Source organism: Euprymna scolopes, chromosome 20, assembly GCF_053919585.1.
Source record: "Euprymna scolopes isolate OS-2025 chromosome 20, ASM5391958v1, whole genome shotgun sequence".
Taxonomy (NCBI): Eukaryota; Metazoa; Mollusca; class Cephalopoda; order Sepiida; family Sepiolidae; genus Euprymna; species Euprymna scolopes.
Genome location: NC_136501.1, coordinates 111,945,665 through 111,970,628, shown reverse-complemented (window position 1 = coordinate 111,970,628; position 24,964 = coordinate 111,945,665). Strand labels below are relative to the sequence as shown.

The window sequence follows — 24,964 nt, the reverse complement described above, 5'->3', positions numbered from 1 at the left end:
AGTATCCGATTGCAGGTCGCCCACCTGATCGGAAAACGTTACGTAATTTGATCCGCTCCGTCGCTCTATTGAACTTACCCATATTACCAACATTAGAACATGTCACAGTTTAACGAGTAAAGAATGATCAGCAACTTGACACGTAAGTATCGCTGATGTATTGCGTAATCATTTGTTAACAGAAAGTAACGAAGCTACGTTGGGTTTTTAGTACACACAGACACACAGATTATATATATATATATATATATATATATATATATATATATATATATATATATATATATATACCTACTTCATTTACTCACATGAACGGAATATTAAGCTACACTGAATATTCCGCGTTTCAATCCACTCTAGGACTCTTCAGTGTAGTTTAATCGCCATATGTATTTTATAACTTACTATATATATATATATATATATATATATATATATATATATATATAGTCATCCACATACAGTACTGTTTCGCTGTTTCACAGCTTATCAATGCGGCTAGACAAGTAACTACCTCAAGCCAAGATCGAAACCCAATCGCCCAAACGACAGTCGGAGCTTCTAACCGTTGCGCTATACCTCTGCTGCTACGGGGGGGGGGGAGGGGCAGTGAATTAACACTATTTTGAACATTGTCCAAAGTATCTATCTATCTATCTCTCTCTCTCTCTCTCTCTCTCTCTCTCTCTCTCTATATATATATATATATATATATATATATATATATATATATATATAAAGGGCTCCTTCAGTTTTTGACAGACTATGAATACCCACGAAGGGATGGATGCGCGTGAAATTTTTGTGGTAGGAGGTGCACACCTCCCCTGAGTTGACGTGTACGGCATAATTGCGTTGACACATCGATTCTCGTCAGATCACCGAAGTTAAGCAACGTTGAGCCTGGTTAGTAACAGATGGGTGTCCGTTTTGGAATTCTAGGCGCTTTATGTACTCTCCGCTTATCTCGGCATGTTTCCAGTCGTCCGATGGTAGCCGAATGGATACAGTCTCCGCTAATCGAGCCAGAGATGTCTCGTGTCGCGGGGTTCGAATCGTTCGACTGGTAGTAATCGTGACACCCTGCACTGAAGAATCCCGAAAGGATGAAACACTAGTGTCTGTAGGTATTTAATTATTATAGTAAAAAAATAATTATGACAGCCCCTTTAAGAAATACGTTTCTTATCGTTGAGCACTTTCTGTTGAATTAAAAGTCGGTCAATTTAGCTCTTATGCGTAGATCATCGTATAACGATTTGATCACTGTCTGTCTGACGTAATGAACATTTAAATTAAAATGTTTAAAATTCAACGCTATTTCACACGGTTAATAGTAGCCGAATGGATACGGCCTCCGCTAATCGAGCCAGAGATGTCTCGTGTCGCGGGGTTCGAATCGTTCGACTGGTAGTAATCGTGACACCCTGCACTGAAGAATCCCGAAAGGATGAAACACTAGTGTCTGTAGGTATTTAATTATTAATTAATTATTATAGTAAAAAAATAATTATATATATATATATATATATATATATATATATATATAATGAACCAACCAAGTTATGTGTTCATCAACGCTTCGTCTTTATTTCGAGACTTCTCTGGATGAATGAAATTAAGAAAACAAAACACCAGTACAAATATTTGAATGTAATGGAATGTATGACATTGTTCCATTTCAGAAACGGAAAAGGTCGTTGGAAATTAAAAAGGGAGGCATTGCGTTGTGAAAGAGAGTAAGATTTTATATATATATATATATATATATATATATATATATATATATATATATTACAAAAGTGATATGGTTAAGCTTAAGAATTGATTATATAATGAAAAAGTTGTTGGAAATTTAAAAAAAAAAGCGGGTGGGGGAGCATAGCGTTGGTAAAGAGAGTAATATTTTTTTCTTATAACGTGATATAGTCATATGTATAAAAGAATGATTGTATAGTTATTATGTCTATACTGTCTCTTTTCGTGCATATACTCTTCATAAAAATTAGAAATTCTTTGCTTAAATAAAAAAATACCTGACAATGTAATGCAGCACAAAAGAACAAAAGTCCATAGAAGACTAAACATCATAATATATTAAATATATATATATATATATATATATATATATATATATATATATATATATATATATATATATATATATAATATATATATATATATATTAGATATTAATCATAATATATTAAATATATATATATATATATTTATATATATATATTAAATATTAATCATAATATATTAAATATATATATATATATATATTTATATATATATATTAAATATTAATCATAATATATTAAATATATATATATATATATATTTATATATATATATTAAATATTAATCATAATATATTATATATATATATATATATATATATATATATATATATATATAATAAATTCCACAGCCAAACAACGTCGCAGCCCACAAGAGCCATGACAGTCAAAGAACCGGAAGTCCAAGACTCGAGTTTCGCCCTCATTTGGGCTCGTCAGTTAGACACTTCCGGTTCTTTGACTGTCATGGCTCTTGTGGGCTGCGACGTTGTTTGGCTGTGGAATTTATTATATACATTCTCTCACATTCTGAAAATCATATATATATATATATATATTAAATATCATAATAATAACCATTTGTTCCTGCGTAACGAAACAGATATGTAAAAAAAAAAAAAAGAAAAAAGAATGTACTGAAATTATGATGCGGTTGTTTTGCATGAAAAATTAATATTTGGATCTGTAACTATTAGTGATGTGACGATTTCAATATTTTTCCTTGATTCTGATACAATTATCGATTCTGATTCTTTATAAATTTCTAAATATTTAACAATAAGGCTGTTATTTATTTCCGATTATCGTAAAAACAGTTGTTTACAGTGCAGATATTTTCTATTGATTTTGTGCTACGAAACAAATACTGTCAAGCATTGTAAATGACAACTGAATTAAAGGAATAAATTGTAAGATGGTCAACATCACGAAATTTGGAATATAGACTATAGAATATAGCCCGTTCAACAGCAGATATCTTAACTGTAGTTTCTGAACGTATATACCGTTCATTGGATAAAACAGGGGAGGGTAGAGCGGTGGCCCTTGATATATCTAAGGCTTTTGACAGGGTATGGCACGATGGTCTTCTAAGGAAAATTAGATCATATGGAATCACTGGAAGAATTCATAATGTAATTAAATCCTTCTTAAGTAATAGAAAAATCAAAGTTGTCCTCGACGGACGTACATCCAAACAATATGGCATAAATGCGGGAGTGCCTCAGGGGTCTATCCTTGGACCTCTATTGTTCCTGATATTCATAAACGACCTCCCTGATAATATTGTTTCGGAGATGGGTATATTTGCCGATGACACCACTCTCTATAACAGATATGAGGGGAAAACAAATGAACACATATCCAAGAAAATGGCAGAAACACTAGAGGATGACCTCCAATCCGTAGTGGAATGGGGACAAAAATGGTTGGTCTCATTCAATGCTGCTAAGACTAAGCTTGTTTCCTTCAATAACTACAAGAAACCTTCTCTACCACCAATAGCAATGGCCAAGAACACATTGCCTGAAAGTACTTCTTTTAAACTCCTCGTCCTAACGTTTACAGGGAATATGAACTGGAATAGATACATTGAGAGCATTGCCAAGGCTGCTGCAAGGAAGGTTGGCTCCCTCTACCGTGCTAGAAAACTACTTACGCCTGCCAGTATCCTATACCTCTATAAGGCAACCATTCGCCCATGTATGGAGTACTGTTGTCACATCTGGGCTGGTGCATCTGCTGCTTGTCTCTCGCTCCTGGACAGGGTTCAAAAAAGAGTCGCCAACCTGATAGGTCCTGAACTGTCATCTAGGCTTCAACCTCTGTCCCATCGACGAGATGTTGCATCACTCTGCCTGTTCTACAAATACTTTAATGGTGAATGCTCTGACGAACTGCAAACACTTGTACCTCCCCGACGTAACTACCCCCGACAAACCCGACAAGCTACTAAGTCTCATCCCTTTACAGTGGAGATCCCTAGGTGCAAGAAAGCCTTTTACTCCAATAGTTTCTTCCCCAGAACTGCGGGTCTTTGGAACTCCCTTCCGGGATTCTGCTTTCCCAACTGCATTGATATGCAGAAGTTCAAGTGTAATGTTAACAAACATCTTTCTACTCTTCTCCCTTCATAATGACCCGGCTAATTAATTCCCTAATAGTAGCCTCCTGCTTCAAAGTGGCACTGTGCTTTGTTTGGGGTGAAAATTGAATAAAAAAAAAAAAAAGACTTTTGGCATTTATTCATTATATGCTCTGTAATTACATTGAGCTTCTGAATAAGGATTGGTATATATATAAATGAAATATTAGTGAATAAAGAACATTTCCACCAATATATATATATATACATATATATATATATATATATATATATATATATATATATATATATATATTAAAAATTAAAATTGTAAATCAATGAATTTCAAAAAACTCTCATTGAAATGAAATGTAGTGGTTGAGTTTCAAAGAATTTTTATTATTCTAAGCGAGACAAAGAATGCTTTAGAAAATTAATCTCCTTAACCTATAGGGTTTCGATGTCTAACCTATAGGGTTTCGATGTCTGATGATATGGTAGACATCGAAACCCTATAGGTTAAGGAGATTAATTTTCTAAAGCATTCTTTGTCTTGCTTAGAATAATAAAAATTCTTTGATATGAAACTCAACCACTTCATTTCATTTCAATGAGAGTTTTTTTTAAATTCATTGATGTACAATTTCAATTTACTCGCTCTATCTTGCATATCGAGCAATTCTTGTTTAGATGGGATAACTTATAGAATATTGCTGCCAGTAATATTTTGTAAACCTACAATCTCACGTTTACATAACCACTGATTGTTAAATAAAAACTATTCCGAAGTATATATATATATATATATATATACACCAATATATATATATATATATATATATATATATATATATATATATATATATATATATATATATATATATGAATAAAAATGTGTAAAAAAAGAATACGAAAAGTATAAAAGTTTATAACTTTTCTTTATTCGTTTTCTATTGCAGGAATACAAAATATTATGACAAAAAAAATTCAAAAGATTTTTTTTGCATGTACATATTTTCGATCGATGCTTAAGTCTTCATTAGTGTAGTGAACGTGATGTGCATTCACAGGGGAGGAGGAGGAAGGAAGAGGAAGGAAGAGAAGGCATAGCCAATGAGAAGGTGCCACGTCAGTCTTAAATACATACGCATATAAGTACGCGCATACACACATGCACACAATACATATACACATATAAAATAAAAAAATAAAAAATTGAACAGTAAATAAAGATGAAGAAACGCGCATTTAACTGTCTAATATTTTGAATTCCAACAATAGTAGTTATTCCAAAAGAGAACAAAAATCCAAAGTTGTAGAAATATGAATCCTTACTATGAATTTTGTACTAAAGGATCGATGCAAGAATTGAGGCTCAGTCAATCACCTTAACACGAACATAAAAGAATAGATACAAGGTTTCCAACCATTGTCCCGTGGCACATTGGTGTGTCGTGCAATGATTACTAGTGCGCCACGAATAGGTTATAAGCGGAATTTACAAGTTGTTATAACTGGAAAACAGTTTTCATATCATAAGAAGAGTTATTTGTATTGATAACTACTAATTCTCTGAATGTATCTGTATCTGACGGGGTTGCTTTCTGAGAGTCTCGCATCGTCAATATGCTGGATAAAGGAACTTGGAAATTGTGCACACACACAAAATGTTAGCAGAGAACAAAGAAACTACCTGGTCGGACTTTGTACACACATATCGACCTCTGCTGGAACAAAGAGATCCAAGTCGAACTTATACACACATATTGACCTCTGATGGAACAAAGAGATCCAGGGGGAATTTGTACACACATATTGTTAAAAGATGTTAGCTGAATTACGTTATAACAAGCGAGTGGTATATATATATATATATATATATATATATATATATATATATATATATATATATATATATATACACATAAATAGTCAGCGGTCAATTAGATACAACAGAACAGAGTAGAGCTACAGAGACGGAAAGAGACGCACGATCGTTACGTCGTTAGCTCGTCAATCCCCACCTCACCTTTCACCACCTTTGCTCAATACGTCCGACGACCACTGAGAGGAAAACTAATAAATAAATAAAAAGTTTTGTTATATAAACGGTGTCCGTGTTTGATTATCAAAATATATTCATTAGCAGCATGCATCTTTGTAGAAGTGCAACAAACATGATTATATATACGTGACAGCGATAAACAGATAGATTGTTACAAAAAGAAGCGGTTATACAACAAATACCTACAACAGAGAGATGAAACTGTAAGGTTATGAATCATGATAATTCAACCATCATAAAAATCCAATTTCACTTCTCCTCTGATCTGTTTAGGCGGAATAAAAATAACTTTTGAAAGGTTTCTTAGCATTTATAAATTTTTCTTTCTTAATTATAGATGGGATTCACTTTGTGTTTACTGCTTTTTCTCTATTGAAATGGACACCCTCATATGCGCTTGAAACCTTATTTTTGGGAGACTAACACAGCACCGCTTTGAAATCCTTTCAAAACCGGAAATTATTAGTTGGAAGTGCAGCATCGTTTATAATCTATCAGAGCAAGTGTAGAATAGTTAACATTTGATTATTCAATTACACATTTGACTATCAAGATTGTTGCAAAGGCAGTAAATGCATATTGCCTATAAAAATTCATATTGCCTATAAAAATACATATTGCCTATAAAAATGCATATTGTCTATAAAAATGCATATTGTCTATGAAAATGCATATTGCCTATAAAAATGCATATTGTCTATAAAAATGCATATTGTCTATGAAAATGCATATTGTCTATAAAAATTCATATTGCCTATAAAAATGCATATTACCTATAAAAATGCATATTACCTATAAAAATGCATATTGCCTATAAAAATACATATTGCCTATAAAAATACATATTGCCTATAAAAATACATATTGCCTATGAAAATGCATATTGTCTATGAAAATCCATATTGCCTATAAAAAATGCATATTGTCTATGAAAATACATATTGCCTATAAAAATACACATTGCCTATAAAAATACATATTGCCTATAAAAATGCATATTGTCTATGAAAATGCATATTGTCTATAAAAAATGCATATTGCCTATAAAAAATGCATATTGCCTATAAAAATACATATTGCCTATAAAAATGCATATTGTCTATGAAAATGCATATTGCCTATAAAAATGCATATTGTCTATAAAAATACATATTGCCTATAAAAATCCATATTGTCTATAAAAATGCATATTGTCTATAAAAATGCATATTACCTATAAAAATGCATATTACCTATAAAAATGAATATTGCCTATAAAAATGCATATTGCCTATAAAAATGCATATTGCCTATAAAAATGCATATTGTCTATAAAAATGCATATTGTCTATAAAAATGCATATTGGCTATGAAAATGCATATTGCCTATGAAAATGCATATTGCCTATGAAAATGCATATTGCCTATAAAAATTCATATTGCCTATAAAAATGCATATTGTCTATAAAAATGCATATTGCCTATAAAAATTCATATTGTCTATAAAAATACATATTGCCTATAAAAATGCATATTGCCTATAAAAATGCATATTGCCTATAAAAATGCATATTGTCTATAAAAATGCATATTGTCTATAAAAATGCATATTGCCTATGAAAATGCATATTGCCTATGAAAATGCATATTGCCTATAAAAATGCATATTGCCTATAAAAATGCATATTGCCTATGAAAATGCATATTGTCTATAAAAATGCATATGGCCTATGAAAATGCATGTTGCCTATAAAATGCATATTGCCTATGTAAATGCATATTGTCTATAAAAATGCATATGGCCTATAAAAAGGCATATTGTCTATAAAAATGCATATTGCCTATGTAAATGCATATTGTCTATAGAAAAATGCATATGGCCTATAAAAATGCATATTGTCTATAAAAATGCATATTGCCTATGAAAATGCATATTGCCTATGAAAATGCATATTGCCTATGTAAATGCATATTGTCTATAAAAATGCATATTGCCTATGAAAATGCATATTGCCTATGAAAATGCATATTGCCTATAAAAATGCATATTGCCTATGAACATGCATATTGTCTATAAAAATGCATATTGCCTATGAAAATGCATATTGCCTATAAAAATGCATATTGCCTATGTAAATGCATATTGTCTATAAAAATGCATATGGCCTATAAAAATGCATATTGTCTATAAAAATGCATATTGCCTATGTAAATGCATATTGTCTATAGAAAAATGCATATGGCCTATAAAAATGCATATTGTCTATAAAAATACATATTGCCTATAAAAATGCATATTGCCTATAAAAATGCATATTGCCTATAAAAATGCATATTGCTTATAGAAATTCATATTGCCTATCAAAATGCATATTGCCTATAAAAATGCATATTGCCTATAAAAATGCATATTGCCTATAAAAATGCATATTTTCTATAAAAATGAATATTGTCTATAAAAATGCATATTGCCTATGAAAATGCATATTGCCTATGAAAATGCATATTGCCTATGAAAATGCATATTGCCTATAAAAATTCATATTGCCTATAAAAATGCATATTGTCTATAAAAATGCATATTGTCTATAAAAATGCATAGTGTCTATAAAAATGCATATTGCCTATGAAAATGCATATTGCCTATGAAAATGCATATTGCCTATAAAAATGCATATTGCCTATAAAAATGCATATTGTCTATGAAAATGCATATTGCCTATGAAAATGCATATTGTCTATAAAAATGCATATGGCCTATGAAAATGCATATTGCCTATAAAAATGCATATTGCCTATGTAAATGCATATGGTCTATAAAAATGCATATTGTCTATAAAAATGCATATTGCCTATGTAAATGCATATTGTCTATAAAAATGCATATGGCCTATAAAAATGCATATTGTCTATAAAAATGCATATTGCCTATGTAAATGCATATTGTCTATAGAAAAATGCATATTGCCTATAAAAATGCATATTGTCTATAAAAATGCATATTGTCTATAAAAATGCATATTGCCTATGAAAATGCATATTGCCTATGAAAATGCATATTGTCTATAAAAATGCATATTGCCTATGAAAATGCATATTGCCTATGAAAATGCATATTGCCTATAAAAATGCATATTGCCTATGAAAATGCATATTGTCTATAAAAATGCATATTGCCTATGAAAATGCATATTGCCTATAAAAATGCATATTGCCTATGTAAATGCATATTGTCTATAAAAATGCATATGGCCTATGAAAATGCATATTGCCTATAAAAATGCATATTGCCTATGTAAATGCATATTGTCTATAAAAATGCATATTGTCTATAAAAATGCATATTGTCTATAAAAATGCATATTGCCTATAAAAATGCATATGGCCTATAAAAATGCATATTGTCTATAAAAATGCATATTGCCTATGTAAATGCATATTGTCTATAGAAAAATGCATATGGCCTATAAAAATGCATATTGTCTATAAAAATGCATATTGCCTATGAAAATGCATATTGCCTATGAAAATGCATATTGCCTATGTAAATGCATATTGTCTATAAAAATGCATATTGCCTATGAAAATGCATATTGCCTATGAATATGCATATTGCCTATGAAAATGCATATTGCCTATAAAAATGCATATTGCCTATGAAAATGCATATTGCCTATGAAAATGCATATTGCCTATGTAAATGCATATTGTCTATAAAAATGCATATTGCCTATGAAAATGCATATTGCCTATGAAAATGCATATTGCGTATGTAAATGCATATTGTCTATAAAAATGCATATTGCCTATGAAAATGCATATTGCCTATGAAAATGCATATTGCCTATAAAAATGCATATTGCCTATGCAAATGCATATTGTCTATAAAAATGCATATTGCCTATGAAAATGCATATTGCCTATAAAAATGCATATTGCCTATGAAAATGCATATTGCCTATGAAAATGCATATTGCCTATGTAAATGCATATTGTCTATAAAAATGCATATTGCCTATGAAAATGCATATTGTCTATAAAAATGCATATTGCGTATGTAAATGCATATTGTCTATAAAAATGCATATTGCCTATGAAAATGCATATTGCCTATGAAAATGCATATTGCCTATAAAAATGCATATTGCCTATGTAAATGCATATTGTCTATAAAAATGCATATTGCCTATGAAAATGCATATTGCCTATAAAAATGCATATTGCCTATGAAAATGCATATTGCCTATGAAAATGCATATTGCCTATGTAAATGCATATTGTCTATAGAAAAATGCATATGGCCTATAAAAATGCATATTGTCTATAAAAATGCATATTGCCTATGTAAATGCATATTGTCTATAAAAATGCATATTGCCTATGAAAATGCATATTGTCTATAAAAATGCATATTGCCTATGAAAATGCATATTGCCTATGAAAATGCATATTGCCTATGAAAATGCATATTGCCTATGTAAATGCATATTGTCTATAAAAATGCATATTGCCTATGAAAATGCATATTGCCTATGAATATGCATATTGCCTATGAAAATGCATATTGCCTATAAAAATGCATATTGCCTATGAAAATGCATATTGCCTATGAAAATGCATATTGCCTATGTAAATGCATATTGTCTATAAAAATGCATATTGCCTATGACAATGCATATTGCCTATGAAAATGCATATTGCGAATGTAAATGCATATTGTCTATAAAAATGCATATTGCCTATGAAAATGCATATTGCCTATGAAAATGCATATTGCCTATAAAAATGCATATTGCCTATGTAAATGCATATTGTCTATAAAAATGCATATTGCCTATGAAAATGCATATTGCCTATAAAAATGCATATTGCCTATGAAAATGTATATTGCCTATGAAAATGCATATTGCCTATGTAAATGCATATTGTCTATAAAAATGCATATTGCCTATGAAAATGCATATTGTCTATAAAAATGCATATTGCGTATGTAAATGCATATTGTCTATAAAAATGCATATTGCCTATGAAAATGCATATTGCCTATGAAAATGCATATTGCCTATAAAAATGCATATTGCCTATGTAAATGCATATTGTCTATAAAAATGCATATTGCCTATGAAAATGCATATTGCCTATAAAAATGCATATTGCCTATGAAAATGCATATTGCCTATGAAAATGCATATTGCCTATGTAAATGCATATTGTCTATAAAAATGCATATTGCCTATGAAAATGCATATTGCCTATGAAAATGCATATTGCGTATGTAAATGCATATTGTCTATAAAAATGCATATTGCCTATGTAAATGCATATTGTCTATAAAAATGCATATTGCCTATGAAAATGCATATTGCCTATAAAAATGCATATTGCGTATGTAAATGCATATTGTCTATAAAAATGCATATTGCCTATGAAAATGCATATTGCCTATGAATATGCATATTGCCTATAAAAATGCATATTGCCTATGAAAATGCATATTGCCTATGAAAATGCATATTGCCTATGAAAATGCATATTGCCTATAAAATGCATATTGCCTATGAAAATGCATATTGCCTATGAAAATGCATATTGCCTATAAAAATGCATATTGTCTATGAAAATGCATATTGTCTATGAAAATGCATATTGCCTATGAAAATGCATATTGCCTATAAAAATGCATATTGCCTATAAAAATGCATATTGCCTATGAAAATGCATATTGCCTATGAAAATGCATGATGTCTATGAAAATTCATATTGCCTATAAAAATGCATATTGTCTATAAAAATGATTATTGCCTATAAAAATGCCTATTGCCTATGAAAATGCATATTGCCTATAAAAATGCATATTGCCTATAAAAATGATTATTGCCTATAAAAATGCATATTGCCTATGAAAATGCATATTGCCTATAAAAATGCATATTGCCTATACAAATGCATATTGCCTATAAAAATGCATATTGCCTATGAAAATGCATATTGTCTATGAAAATGCATATTGTCTATGAAAATTCATATTGCCTATAAAAATGCATATTGCCTATAAAAATGCATATTGCCTATGAAAATGCATATTGTCTATAAAAATGCATATGGCCTATGAAAATGCATATTGTCTATAAAAATGCATATTGCCTATAAAAATGCATATTGCCTATAAAAATGCATATTGTCTATAAAAATGCATATTGTCTATAAAAATGCATATTGGCTATGAAAATGCATATTGCCTATGAAAATGCATATTGCCTATGAAAATGCATATTGCCTATAAAAATTCATATTGCCTATAAAAATGCATATTGTCTATAAAAATGCATATTGCCTATAAAAATTCATATTGTCTATAAAAATACATATTGCCTTTAAAAATGCATATTGCCTATAAAAATGCATATTGCCTATAAAAATGCATATTGTCTATAAAAATGCATATTGTCTATAAAAATGCATATTGCCTATGAAAATGCATATTGCCTATGAAAATGCATATTGCCTATAAAAATGCATATTGCCTATAAAAATGCATATTGCCTATGAAAATGCATATTGTCTATAAAAATGCATATGGCCTATGAAAATGCATATTGCCTATAAAATGCATATTGCCTATGTAAATGCATATTGTCTATAAAAATGCATATGGCCTATAAAAATGCATATTGTCTATAAAAATGCATATTGCCTATGTAAATGCATATTGTCTATAGAAAAATGCATATGGCCTATAAAAATGCATATTGTCTATAAAAATGCATATTGCCTATGAAAATGCATATTGCCTATGAAAATGCATATTGCCTATGTAAATGCATATTGTCTATAAAAATGCATATTGCCTATGAAAATGCATATTGCCTATGAAAATGCATATTGCCTATAAAAATGCATATTGCCTATGAACATGCATATTGTCTATAAAAATGCATATTGCCTATGAAAATGCATATTGCCTATAAAAATGCATATTGCCTATGTAAATGCATATTGTCTATAAAAATGCATGTTGCCTATGAAAATGCATATTGCCTATAAAAATGCATATTGCCTATGTAAATGCATATTGTCTATAAAAATGCATATTGCCTATAAAAATGCATATTGCCTATAAAAATGCATATTGCCTATGTAAATGCATATTGTCTATAAAAATGCATATGGCCTATAAAAATGCATATTGTCTATAAAAATGCATATTGCCTATGTAAATGCATATTGTCTATAGAAAAATGCATATGGCCTATAAAAATGCATATTGTCTATAAAAATACATATTGCCTATAAAAATGCATATTGCCTATAAAAATGCATATTGCCTATAAAAATGCATATTGCTTATAAAAATTCATATTGCCTATCAAAATGCATATTGCCTATAAAAATGCATATTGCCTATAAAAATGCATATTGCCTATAAAAATGCATATTTTCTATAAAAATGCATATTGTCTATAAAAATGCATATTGCCTATGAAAATGCATATTGCCTATGAAAATGCATATTGCCTATGAAAATGCATATTGCCTATAAAAATTCATATTGCCTATAAAAATGCATATTGTCTATAAAAATGCATATTGTCTGTAAAAATGCATAGTGTCTATAAAAATGCATATTGCCTATGAAAATGCATATTGCCTATGAAAATGCATATTGCCTATAAAAATGCATATTGCCTATAAAAATGCATATTGTCTATGAAAATGCATATTGCCTATGAAAATGCATATTGTCTATAAAAATGCATATGGCCTATGAAAATGCATATTGCCTATAAAAATGCATATTGCCTATGTAAATGCATATGGTCTATAAAAATGCATATTGTCTATAAAAATGCATATTGCCTATGTAAATGCATATTGTCTATAAAAATGCATATGGCCTATAAAAATGCATATTGTCTATAAAAATGCACATTGCCTATGTAAATGCATATTGTCTATAGAAAAATGCATATTGCCTATAAAAATGCATATTGTCTATAAAAATGCATATTGTCTATAAAAATGCATATTGCCTATGAAAATGCATATTGCCTATGAAAATGCATATTGTCTATAAAAATGCATATTGCCTATGAAAATGCATATTGCCTATGAAAATGCATATTGCCTATAAAAATGCATATTGCCTATGAAAATGCATATTGTCTATAAAAATGCATATTGCCTATGAAAATGCATATTGCCTATAAAAATGCATATTGCCTATGTAAATGCATATTGTCTATAAAAATGCATATGGCCTATAAAAATGCATATTGTCTATAAAAATGCATATTGCCTATGTAAATGCATATTGTCTATAGAAAAATGCATATGGCCTATAAAAATGCATATTGTCTATAAAAATGCATATTGCCTATGAAAATGCATATTGCCTATGAAAATGCATATTGCCTATGTAAATGCATATTGTCTATAAAAATGCATATTGCCTATGAAAATGCATATTGCCTATGAATATGCATATTGCCTATGAAAATGCATATTGCCTATAAAAATGCATATTGCCTATGAAAATGCATATTGCCTATGAAAATGCATATTGCCTATGTAAATGCATATTGTCTATAAAAATGCATATTGCCTATGAAAATGCATATTGCCTATGAAAATGCATATTGCGTATGTAAATGCATATTGTCTATAAAAATGCATATTGCCTATGAAAATGCATATTGCCTATGAAAATGCATATTGCCTATAAAAATGCATATTGCCTATGTAAATGCATATTGTCTATAAAAATGCATATTGCCTATGAAAATGCATATTGCCTATAAAAATGCATATTGCCTATGAAAATGCATATTGCCTATGAAAATGCATATTGCCTATGTAAATGCATATTGTCTATAAAAATGCATATTGCCTATGAAAATGCATATTGTCTATAAAAATGCATATTGCGTATGTAAATACATATTGTCTATAAAAATGCATATTGCCTATGAAAATGCATATTGCCTATGAATATGCATATTGCCTATAAAAATGCATATTGCCTATGAAAATGCATATTGCCTATGAAAATGCATATTGCCTATGAAAATGCATATTGCCTATAAAATGCATATTGCCTATGAAAATGCATATTGCCTATGAAAATGCATATTGCCTATAAAAATGCATATTGTCTATGAAAATGCATATTGTCTATGGAAATGCATATTGCCTATGAAAATGCATATTGCCTATAAAAATGCATGATGTCTATGAAAATTCATATTGCCTATAAAAATGCATATTGTCTATAAAAATGATTATTGCCTATAAAAATGCATATTGCCTATGAAAATGCATATTGCCTATAAAAATGCATATTGCCTATAAAAATGATTATTGCCTATAAAAATGCATATTGCCTATGAAAATGCATATTGCCTATAAAAATGCATATTGCCTATACAAATGCATATTGCCTATAAAAATGCATATTGCCTATGAAAATGCATATTGTCTATGAAAATGCATATTGTCTATGAAAATTCATATTGCCTATAAAAATGCATATGGCCTATAAAAATTATTATTGCCTATAAAAATGCATATTGCCTATGAAAATGCATATTGCCTATAAAAATGCATATTGCCTATAAAAATGCATATTGCCTATGAAAATGCATATTGCCTATGAAAATGCATATTGTCTATGAAAATTCATATTGCCTATAAAAATGCATATTGCCTATAAAAATGATTATTGTCTATAAAAATACATATTGCCTATAAAAATGCATATTGCCTATAAAAATGCATATTGTCTATAAAAATACATATTGCCTATGAAAATGCATATTGCCTATGAAAATGCATATTGTCTATGAAAATGCATATTGCCTATAAAAATGCATATTGCCTATAAAAATGCATATTGCCTATAAAAATGCATATTGCCTATGAAAATGCATATTGTCTATAAAAATGCATATTGTCTATGAAAATTCATATTGCCTATAAAAATGCATATTGCCTATAAAAATGATTATTGTCTATAAAAATACATATTGCCTATAAAAATTCATATTGCCTATAAAAATACATATTACCTATAAAAATGCATATTGTCTATAAAAATACATATTGCCTATGAAAATGCATATTGCCTATAAAAATGCATATTGTCTATAAAAATGATTATTGTCTATAAAAATACATATTGCCTATAAAAATGCATATTGCCTATAAAAATACATATTGCCTATAAAATGCATATTGCCTATAAAAATACATATTACCTATAAAAATGCATATTGTCTATAAAAATACATATTGCCTATGAAAATGCATATTGCCTATAACAATGCATATTTTCTATAAAAATGATTATTGTCTATAAAAATACATACTGCCTATAAAAATGCATATTGTCTATAAAAATACATATTGCCTATAAAAATGCATATTGCCTATAAAAATACATATTACCTATAAAAATGCATATTGTCTATAAAAATACATATTGCCTATGAAAATGCATATTGCCTATAAAAATGCATATTGCCTATAAAAATTATTATTGTCTATAAAAATACATATTGCCTATAAAAATGCAAATTGCCTATAAAAATACATATTACCTATAAAAATGCATATTGTCTATAAAAATACATATTGCCTATAAAAATGCATATTGTCTATAAAAATGCATATTGCCTATAAAAAATGCATATTGTCTATAAAAATGCATATTGTCTATAAAAATGCATATTGTCTATAAAAATGCATATTGTCTATAAAAATGCATATTATCTATAAAAATGCATATTGTCTATAAAAATGCATATTGTCTATAAAAATGCATATTTCCTATAGAAATGCATATTGCCTATAAAAATGCATATTGTCTATAAAAATACATATCGCCTATAAAAATGCATATTGTCTATAAAAATACATATTGCCTATGAAAATGCATATTGCCTATAAAAAGGCATATTGCCTATAAAAAATGCATATTGCCTATAAAAATGCATATTGTCTATAAAAATGCATATTGCCTATAAAAATGCATATTGTCTATAAAAATGCATATTGCCTATAAAAATGCATATTGTCTATAAAAATGCATATTGCCTATAAAAATGCATATTGCCTATAAAAATGCATAGTGCCTTTAAAAATGCATATTGCCTATAAAAATTTATATTGTCTATAAAAATGCATATTGCCTATAAAAATGCATATTTCCTATAAAAATGCATATTGCCTATAAAAATGCATATTGTCTATAAAAATGCATATTGCCGATAAAAATGCATATTGTCTATAAAATTCATATTGCCTATAAAAATGCATATTGTCTATAAAAATGCATATGGCTTATAAAAATTCATATTACCTATAAAAATTCATATTGCCTATGAAAATGCATATGGCATATAAAAATGCATATTGCCTATAAAAATGCATATAATCTATAAAAATGCATATTGTCTATAAAAATTCATGTGTTCTATAAAAATGCATATTGGCTATAAAATGCATATTGCATATAAAAATGCAGATTGTCTATAAAAAAATGCATATTGCTCATAAAAATGCATACTGGCTTTAAAAATGCATATTGTCTATAGAAAAATGTATATTTTCTATAAAAATGCATATTGTCCATAAAAAATGTATATTGCCTATAAAAAATGCATATCGCCTATAAAAATGCATATTGTCTATAAAAAAATGTATACTGCCCATAAAAATGCATATTGCCTATAAAAATGCATATTGCCTATAAAAATGCATATTGCTCATAAAAATGCATACTGCCTATAAAAATACATATTGCCTATAAAAATACATATTGCCTATGAAAAATGTATATTGCCTATAAAAATGCATATTGCATATAAAAATGCATATTGCCTATGAAAAATGTATATTGCCTATAAAAATGCATATTGCATGTAAAAATGCATATTGCCTATGAAAAATGCATATTTCCTATAAAAATGCATATTGCCTATAAAAAATGCATATTGCCTAAAAAATGCATATTGCCTATAAAAATGCATATTGCCTATAAAAATGCATATTACTTATAAAAAGTGCATACATTCTATAAAAAATGTATATTGCCTATAAAAATGCATATTGCCTATAAAAATGCATATTGCATATAAAAATGCATATTGCCTATGAAAAATGTATATTGCCTATAAAAATGCATATTGTCTATAAAAAATGCATATTGCCTATAAAAAATGTATATTGCCTATAAAAATGCCTATTACCTATAAAAAGTGCATACATCCTATAAAAAATGTATATTGCCTATAAAAATGCATATGGCCTATAAAAATGCATATTGCATATAAAAATGCATATTGCCTATAAAAATGTATATTGCCTATAAAAATGCATATTGTCTATAAAAAATGTATATTGCCTATAAAAAATGCATATTGCCTATAAAAATGCATATTGCCTATAAAAATGCATATTGTCTATAAAAATGCATATTGCCTATAAAAAATGTATATTGTCTATAATAATGCATATTGCCTATGAAAATGCATATTGCCTATAAAAATGCATATTGCCTATAAAAATGCATACATCCTATAAAAAATGCATATTGCCTATAAAAATGCATATTGCCTATAAAAAGAGAGCAAGTCTGTAAGTAGAAAGGAATATAGATTTTACACACAAGGAACGCTGATACACGAACGTTCAATAATTTTACTGTTATTTCAGAGATCAATGGTTGTTTACGATGATCTATTTGATTTTAACCTATCGCTAAAACTAAAATCTCTAAATCAACCCCCCCCACAAGCGTGTTCTTACGTTTGAGAAAATATTTGCACATTTAACATGTATTTTACTCAATCATGAAAATATATCAATTTTATAGTTAAATATTTAAAGATTTATAAAGAATCGGAATCGGTAATTGTATCGGAATGTGACTGTTGAAATTTCGATATAACTACCGATTCCTCATCTTTTCTGCAGACATTTTTCATTAACTCTTATCATCGAGGGTCTCTTGGCCTTGTTAAGCTATGACCTTGACAAAAAATAATGTCTCACCTGTTGTCCAATTCGAAAACTTTTAAATGAATGCGCTGCGTTGCTTGGCAGAGTTTGATAAAGCATGAATTTCCCGTTCATCCATTTGTATATTGCCGAAGTTCGGCTGGGCGTGTTGCCTTTTGTTCTAGACCTGTTGGTACGGTTAATCGTCTCTTTGTTTTCGACCGGGGCATTGCTGGCGAAAGCGGCGAAAAATCCTTCTCTCGGAATAGAAAACACCTCAACATCAACAGCACCGCCTTCCACGAATAAATCCTGATACGTTTCGAAATAATCCAAACGACGTTGATCTGAAACACGAGGACAAAAAAAAAAAAAAAAAAGTCAACACCGAAACCTGAGAATTAAAACCTCGTATCTAATAAAGTACAGTAAACTTCCCCTATGCCATTGGTCATTATAGCCTCTAAACTAGGCACCGCCAAAACTGGGGGGGGGGGCAGGTCAGTACTTTTTGACGGACCGTCTTTTTAAAAATCTACCAAAAATCAGGTAATTATCCGATCAATACGAAATTTTCAGCGATTATTAAGAGAAGAATGAACTTTATAACGGTGTACTTATTTTTCATAAACGATATTTATATATATATATTTTTTTTTTTTGCTTACAACCCCCCCCCCCTTGTTTTGAAGTGGGAATAAATATGCTTAAAATAATCATCTGAAACTGAACACAACATATTGTATTGTTGTAAGGGACAGAATTATAGATTAAAAAAAAATTGTTTGCATACCTTATTTTGACGTCTGAATATCAGAACTCCGATTGTGTTTAATTATCCCGCTTTTGAGTTTTGAAGTGTGAAATTCAGTGAATATGTTAAGTAAAATAATTAATTTAAGTTAAGCAAAACAAAAAAAAATTTTTTTAATATTTATACGAAAAAAGCCATTTTAAAATCTTTGATAAATAAATTAACAATTTTTTTTTAGCGAGCCGAATAATGCATGACCATTATTAAACAGGGCATGCTTTGAAGAATCGATACCAAAAAAAAAAAAAAATTCGATAAATATTGTGCCCTTTGTGTTAAAAATAGCATCAATTTTTCGATCCCGTTTGAAAACGCTTGCCGCCTTTCGACTACGGTGGACCAAACACGCTGAAATAATTTTTTTTTATTCTGCTTTAAATTGCCCCCCCCCCATTTTGGGAGCCTGACCCCCACACACATACACATTAAAAACCAAACTCATACAAATGGTCACCCATCTGGTACTGGCCAGCCTCAGCTTAATAATACATTGAAATTTTCGTCACTGAAAAATAAGTTTTTTTGGGCCTGTTTGGTCTTCCATAGTTTGCTTCTTATCAAACGCAAACGTAAACAGTGTCGATCTAGACTCTAGATCGACGCGAAATAACTGGTTACATATAGGAATAAGTGGAATTATTTGAAATTCAGGTACTTATCTTCTCTTCTTCTCTTCTCTTCTCTCTCTATATAAATAAAATGAACTCATTTTTCCCCTCCGACTTTGACATTTATAGGACTGCACCTGTATACATTTGGTGCAGCCGTATCATTCACAAACTGAATCGCGACATCTGTCGTATGTTATAGACTTATTAGCTGTCCAGTATCTTGCTGATCAGAGTTCCCTATATTCTGTCTGGTGAGAGTCCACTATAAAAATCGGTTACATTTAATGGAGGTAGTAAAGTAAACTCTCTCTACCAAATTCATCCTACCACCGCCACTCACTTACACCGTTCCAGAACGTTCGCAGCAGACATTTAAAACCGACCACCGGTTAGTATTGATCTAAAAACTGGTCTGGACTTACGCTGAAACGAACCACGCTTACTTTGCCATTGTATAGCATAAAACATAAACACAATTTATAAAGCATTTATTATATTAAAATTAGATTCAAATAGAACACACTCCGTTACCTGGAATTGAATTCACAATTACATTACTTCGATTTCGTTATAACCCGCATGGTTAGAGTTTTATGAAAACCTGGATTTACATTTACGTGAAACGCACCAAACTTACTTTCACAAACACAACTTCCGTTTTGCTCTTTCCTTACGTTCTTTTATTTTCTTTCTTTCTTTGAAAGGACATGTTTTCATTGCCATAGTAACAACTTTTTATCGACATTTTTCACTGTTTATGATTATTGAAATAAAATACATTACTACACATTAATAATATCTCACTTTAAATCTCTTTTATCGACTTCGTAAAACTTTTCTTACGCTTTTTAAATGACAAGGTTAATGTTTATGAATATTGAAATAAAATACATTATGTCTCACTTTTATCGACTTTTCTTTTTTATTAGCATTTTCTTAAAATGAATATTTACATAATTTCCCAACTATTTCTTTGTTTTTAGTTTTGTTTGTTGAATTAAAATTCTCTTTTTTTTTTCCATTACAACATTAGTTATCGACCCCGGTTCTTTGCCTGACAAACGACATCTGTCGGCGGTTCTTGAAACTAAATTACACGCATTCGGTCCATGTTACTGACATGCAGAAGTGCCAAGTAAGAGTCGTAGAGTGATAAGTAAAAACTTTAATCTTAGAAATACGATTTAAAATATAGCGCGGATCATCAGTGCACTAGCACCCATTTCCTTACTATTAAATGTTTAGTACTTATTTTTCTTTTAATATTCATAAACAGTAAAAACGTCGTCATTTATTTAAAAATAGAATGCTATTACAACAGAAAATAACATTATATACACGTAAGTATTATTTCAAAATTCAATAATATATTATTAATAATTGTGTAGTAATGTCTTTTACTTCAATATTCGATATAAGATTAATTTCAATATTTCATAAAAGATATTAATAAATGTTTAGTAATGTATTTTAGTTCAATATTCATAAACAGTGAAACAATGTCGATACCAAGTTGTTGATTGTTTTTTTTGCAACCAGAAAAAGAAGTCGACAATGAGAACATTATGAACAGTCTCAGGAAGACACTTCTGGTACTTTATTCCTTTGTTTTGATTTACTCAATACCGCAGACACCTCGAAACATCCGAGCAACGCCGGGTACCCCTGCTAGTATTATAATATTTTTGCATATTCTCTTAGAAAATCATCCTAAATCTTAGTTAGACAATAAATAAATTAATTAATTATTTCAAAAACCTTTTTTTTTTTAAATATTTATGTACGTTTTTTGTGCAAGACAAAAAATGTCAATTGTTAACTTTTTGGGGAAATTTAACATTTAAAATTTAATTAAAACTAGTAGAAAAAGTTTTACATTATTCTGCTTTCTATATGATAAAATTCAGGGTTTTATCTTTCTGGGAAAAAAAAGTTACACAGAAATAATAGATTTTAATAAATGTAATTTCGTTTTAAAAAACAACAACAACAACAACTTTATTTTGCGGCCATTTTTGGCGGTGCCTACTCTAAACTCAATCCTACATCGGTACTTGTACAGTTTAATCAAGACATTAAAAACTGAAAATATTGAGAAAAAAAAAGTAATATTGTTCCAGTCCGTTATGGAATGAATTTATCCGAAAAAAAACCGTATCGCGGCCAGCCTGCCTATTTCCGTGGTCGAGGAGGGGGTGCCTTTAAACGAAAAAGTGAATAACACAGAACAAAATGAAAAAGGGGAATTAAAAAACGACAGATAAACCTTGTAAAATAAGCGAAAAAAAAAAATTAAATATTTATCTAGGTATTTTTTCTGCCCCTGTTTCAAAATAATCTGGTCAAATTTTAACAAACTTTTAAGTGGTGATTGGAGTTATCTCCCTTGGCGGACTCTGCTTATCCTCGTGCGCGAAATAAACAAAATGATGGGATACGATCAATGTTGTTATAGTTTGATTTTCCTCTGTAAAAAAAAAATACTTGATCAAATTAAGTAAAAAAAAAAAAAAAATCGGAGAACTTCATTCCATAAGGAGTACGTACAATATAACTTTTTTCAATATTTTCATTTTTTAATGTCTTAATGAAACTGTACAAGTACCATTTTTTTATAATATATAGAAAACATTTTTATTACGATTTTAATCGATTAATGTGAAATTGTTAGCATTACAAAACTGATCTCATAAGTTTGAATTTTGTGGATTTATGAATGCTTGTTTTTTTTTGTTTGTTTTTTTGTCGACGCAATAAAAGTCTGGTTTTGCTTATTCATAAAATTTAATTTTCTTAGTTCAAAATAAAACTTAATCAATTTACGTGATTTTTGGAATATGCCATTTTTGTTCCGTGACGGGTACGTACATCATGCACGGACTAATTTGTTATACTACTTTGTACTATCTTATATATATAGATAACATTTTTATTACGATTTTAAGCGGTTAATGCGAAATCGTTAGCATTACACAACTTATTTGCTGCACCAGCTAATTAAGCAAATTCCGGATGTGCATGTGTGCGTGTTTTTTTGTTTGTTTGTTTGTTTGTTTTGTTTTTTTTTTACAGAAAATATGCGTTCGTTCTATTCTCTATTTTATTTTTTCCGACTCAACAACTTTTCTTAAGACAGCCGATTTCGCTATTATACAGCTAGCAACATTTTTATATTTTATTAAAATACTAGCTGAACGCCCGGCGTTGCCCGATGGACTGATTCGCAAAATAAATAAAATATAAAAATAAAAATAATAATGATAATGTCGTTCATCAAATTCCGTCTGTGTTTGTTTACAATATGACGTCACTTGTTGTTTCGACTTGACGATGGATGCCTTGAAAAATCATTTCCGATTAAAGTTTAGTTTTGAAATATACAAATGAAGAAATGATTTGCGGTAATTTTAAATGGTGCCTCTTCTTTTATCGTAAATTAAACTCATTATTAATAAAAAAGTTTAATTAGAAAGGTTAGGCACAACCGGGCTTGAACAGTAGATCATTCGATCTGTAGTCGAATGCTCTACCACTGATTATAATACATCTGGGTTTTATTTTTAAGAAGAAATGATGGGCTCAGATTTTATTATCTCCCTTACACCGTGTAACGTAAAACATTCCCTTGTAAAAATTAAGAGAGAAAAGCTATTTTTAAAAATCGGGTGAATTTCGGTACAAAACACGTCAGACATACAAATTAGCTTTGTGTAAAATTTGTAAAAGATAGGCTCAGCCGTTTCGGTGCGTATAAGGAAGGAACAAGCTCACTCACACACACAAAGTGATTTTTATATAATAATAGAGATTTTGGAAAATTAACAAACTGTGACTTAAAATTCTGTGTTTAAAACTGAAGAAAAAATTTAAATAATTTCAATTTTTTAAAAGTTAATTATTTTTTTTTATAATGCTTTTGGTCCTTGCAATTTAACTGATTATTAATGAGCTCCCGCCGGCGTTTGTGGAAAAGGCATGTTCCCATTTCCGGGCCCATGTCGCAGTGGTGATTGAGGCTCGAGGCAGCTACATTGAATAGATGTCAGCTCTACTACATAATCAAGTTACCTGAGTTGATTTTTTTTTTCAATAAAATTTTTAAAATAAAGCTGTAGTGTTGTTTCCTTTAGGGCGACAATTTTATCGTTCCACCCTGTACGCATCGGAATTTGACGGGTTGATTCTTCTCAGGTTCAACCCCTTAACTAATACCGACATCCTTTTCCGTTTTTATTATATAACCACTGGAACGGCATTGTCACTGTAGCCAAACCCAACAGCGTTTTATTCGGCCATTGACGTTTCACTTAATTAACTTGATTTTGGTTCGAC

The 24,964-nt window shown here is 29.5% G+C and overlaps 1 protein-coding gene across 1 annotated transcript in view; it reads right to left on the bottom strand.

Annotated features, from left to right (window-relative positions):
• LOC145241563 (thrombospondin-type laminin G domain and EAR repeat-containing protein-like) overlaps positions 1-24,964 on the bottom strand; it is a 181,472-nt gene that overhangs the window by 70,963 nt on the left and 85,545 nt on the right. Inside the window, exon 6 of the mRNA XM_080104634.1 lies at positions 19,262-19,554. Within this exon, the coding sequence (XP_079960760.1) occupies positions 19,262-19,554 (293 nt within the window). The remainder of the gene's footprint in view (positions 1-19,261; positions 19,555-24,964) is intronic.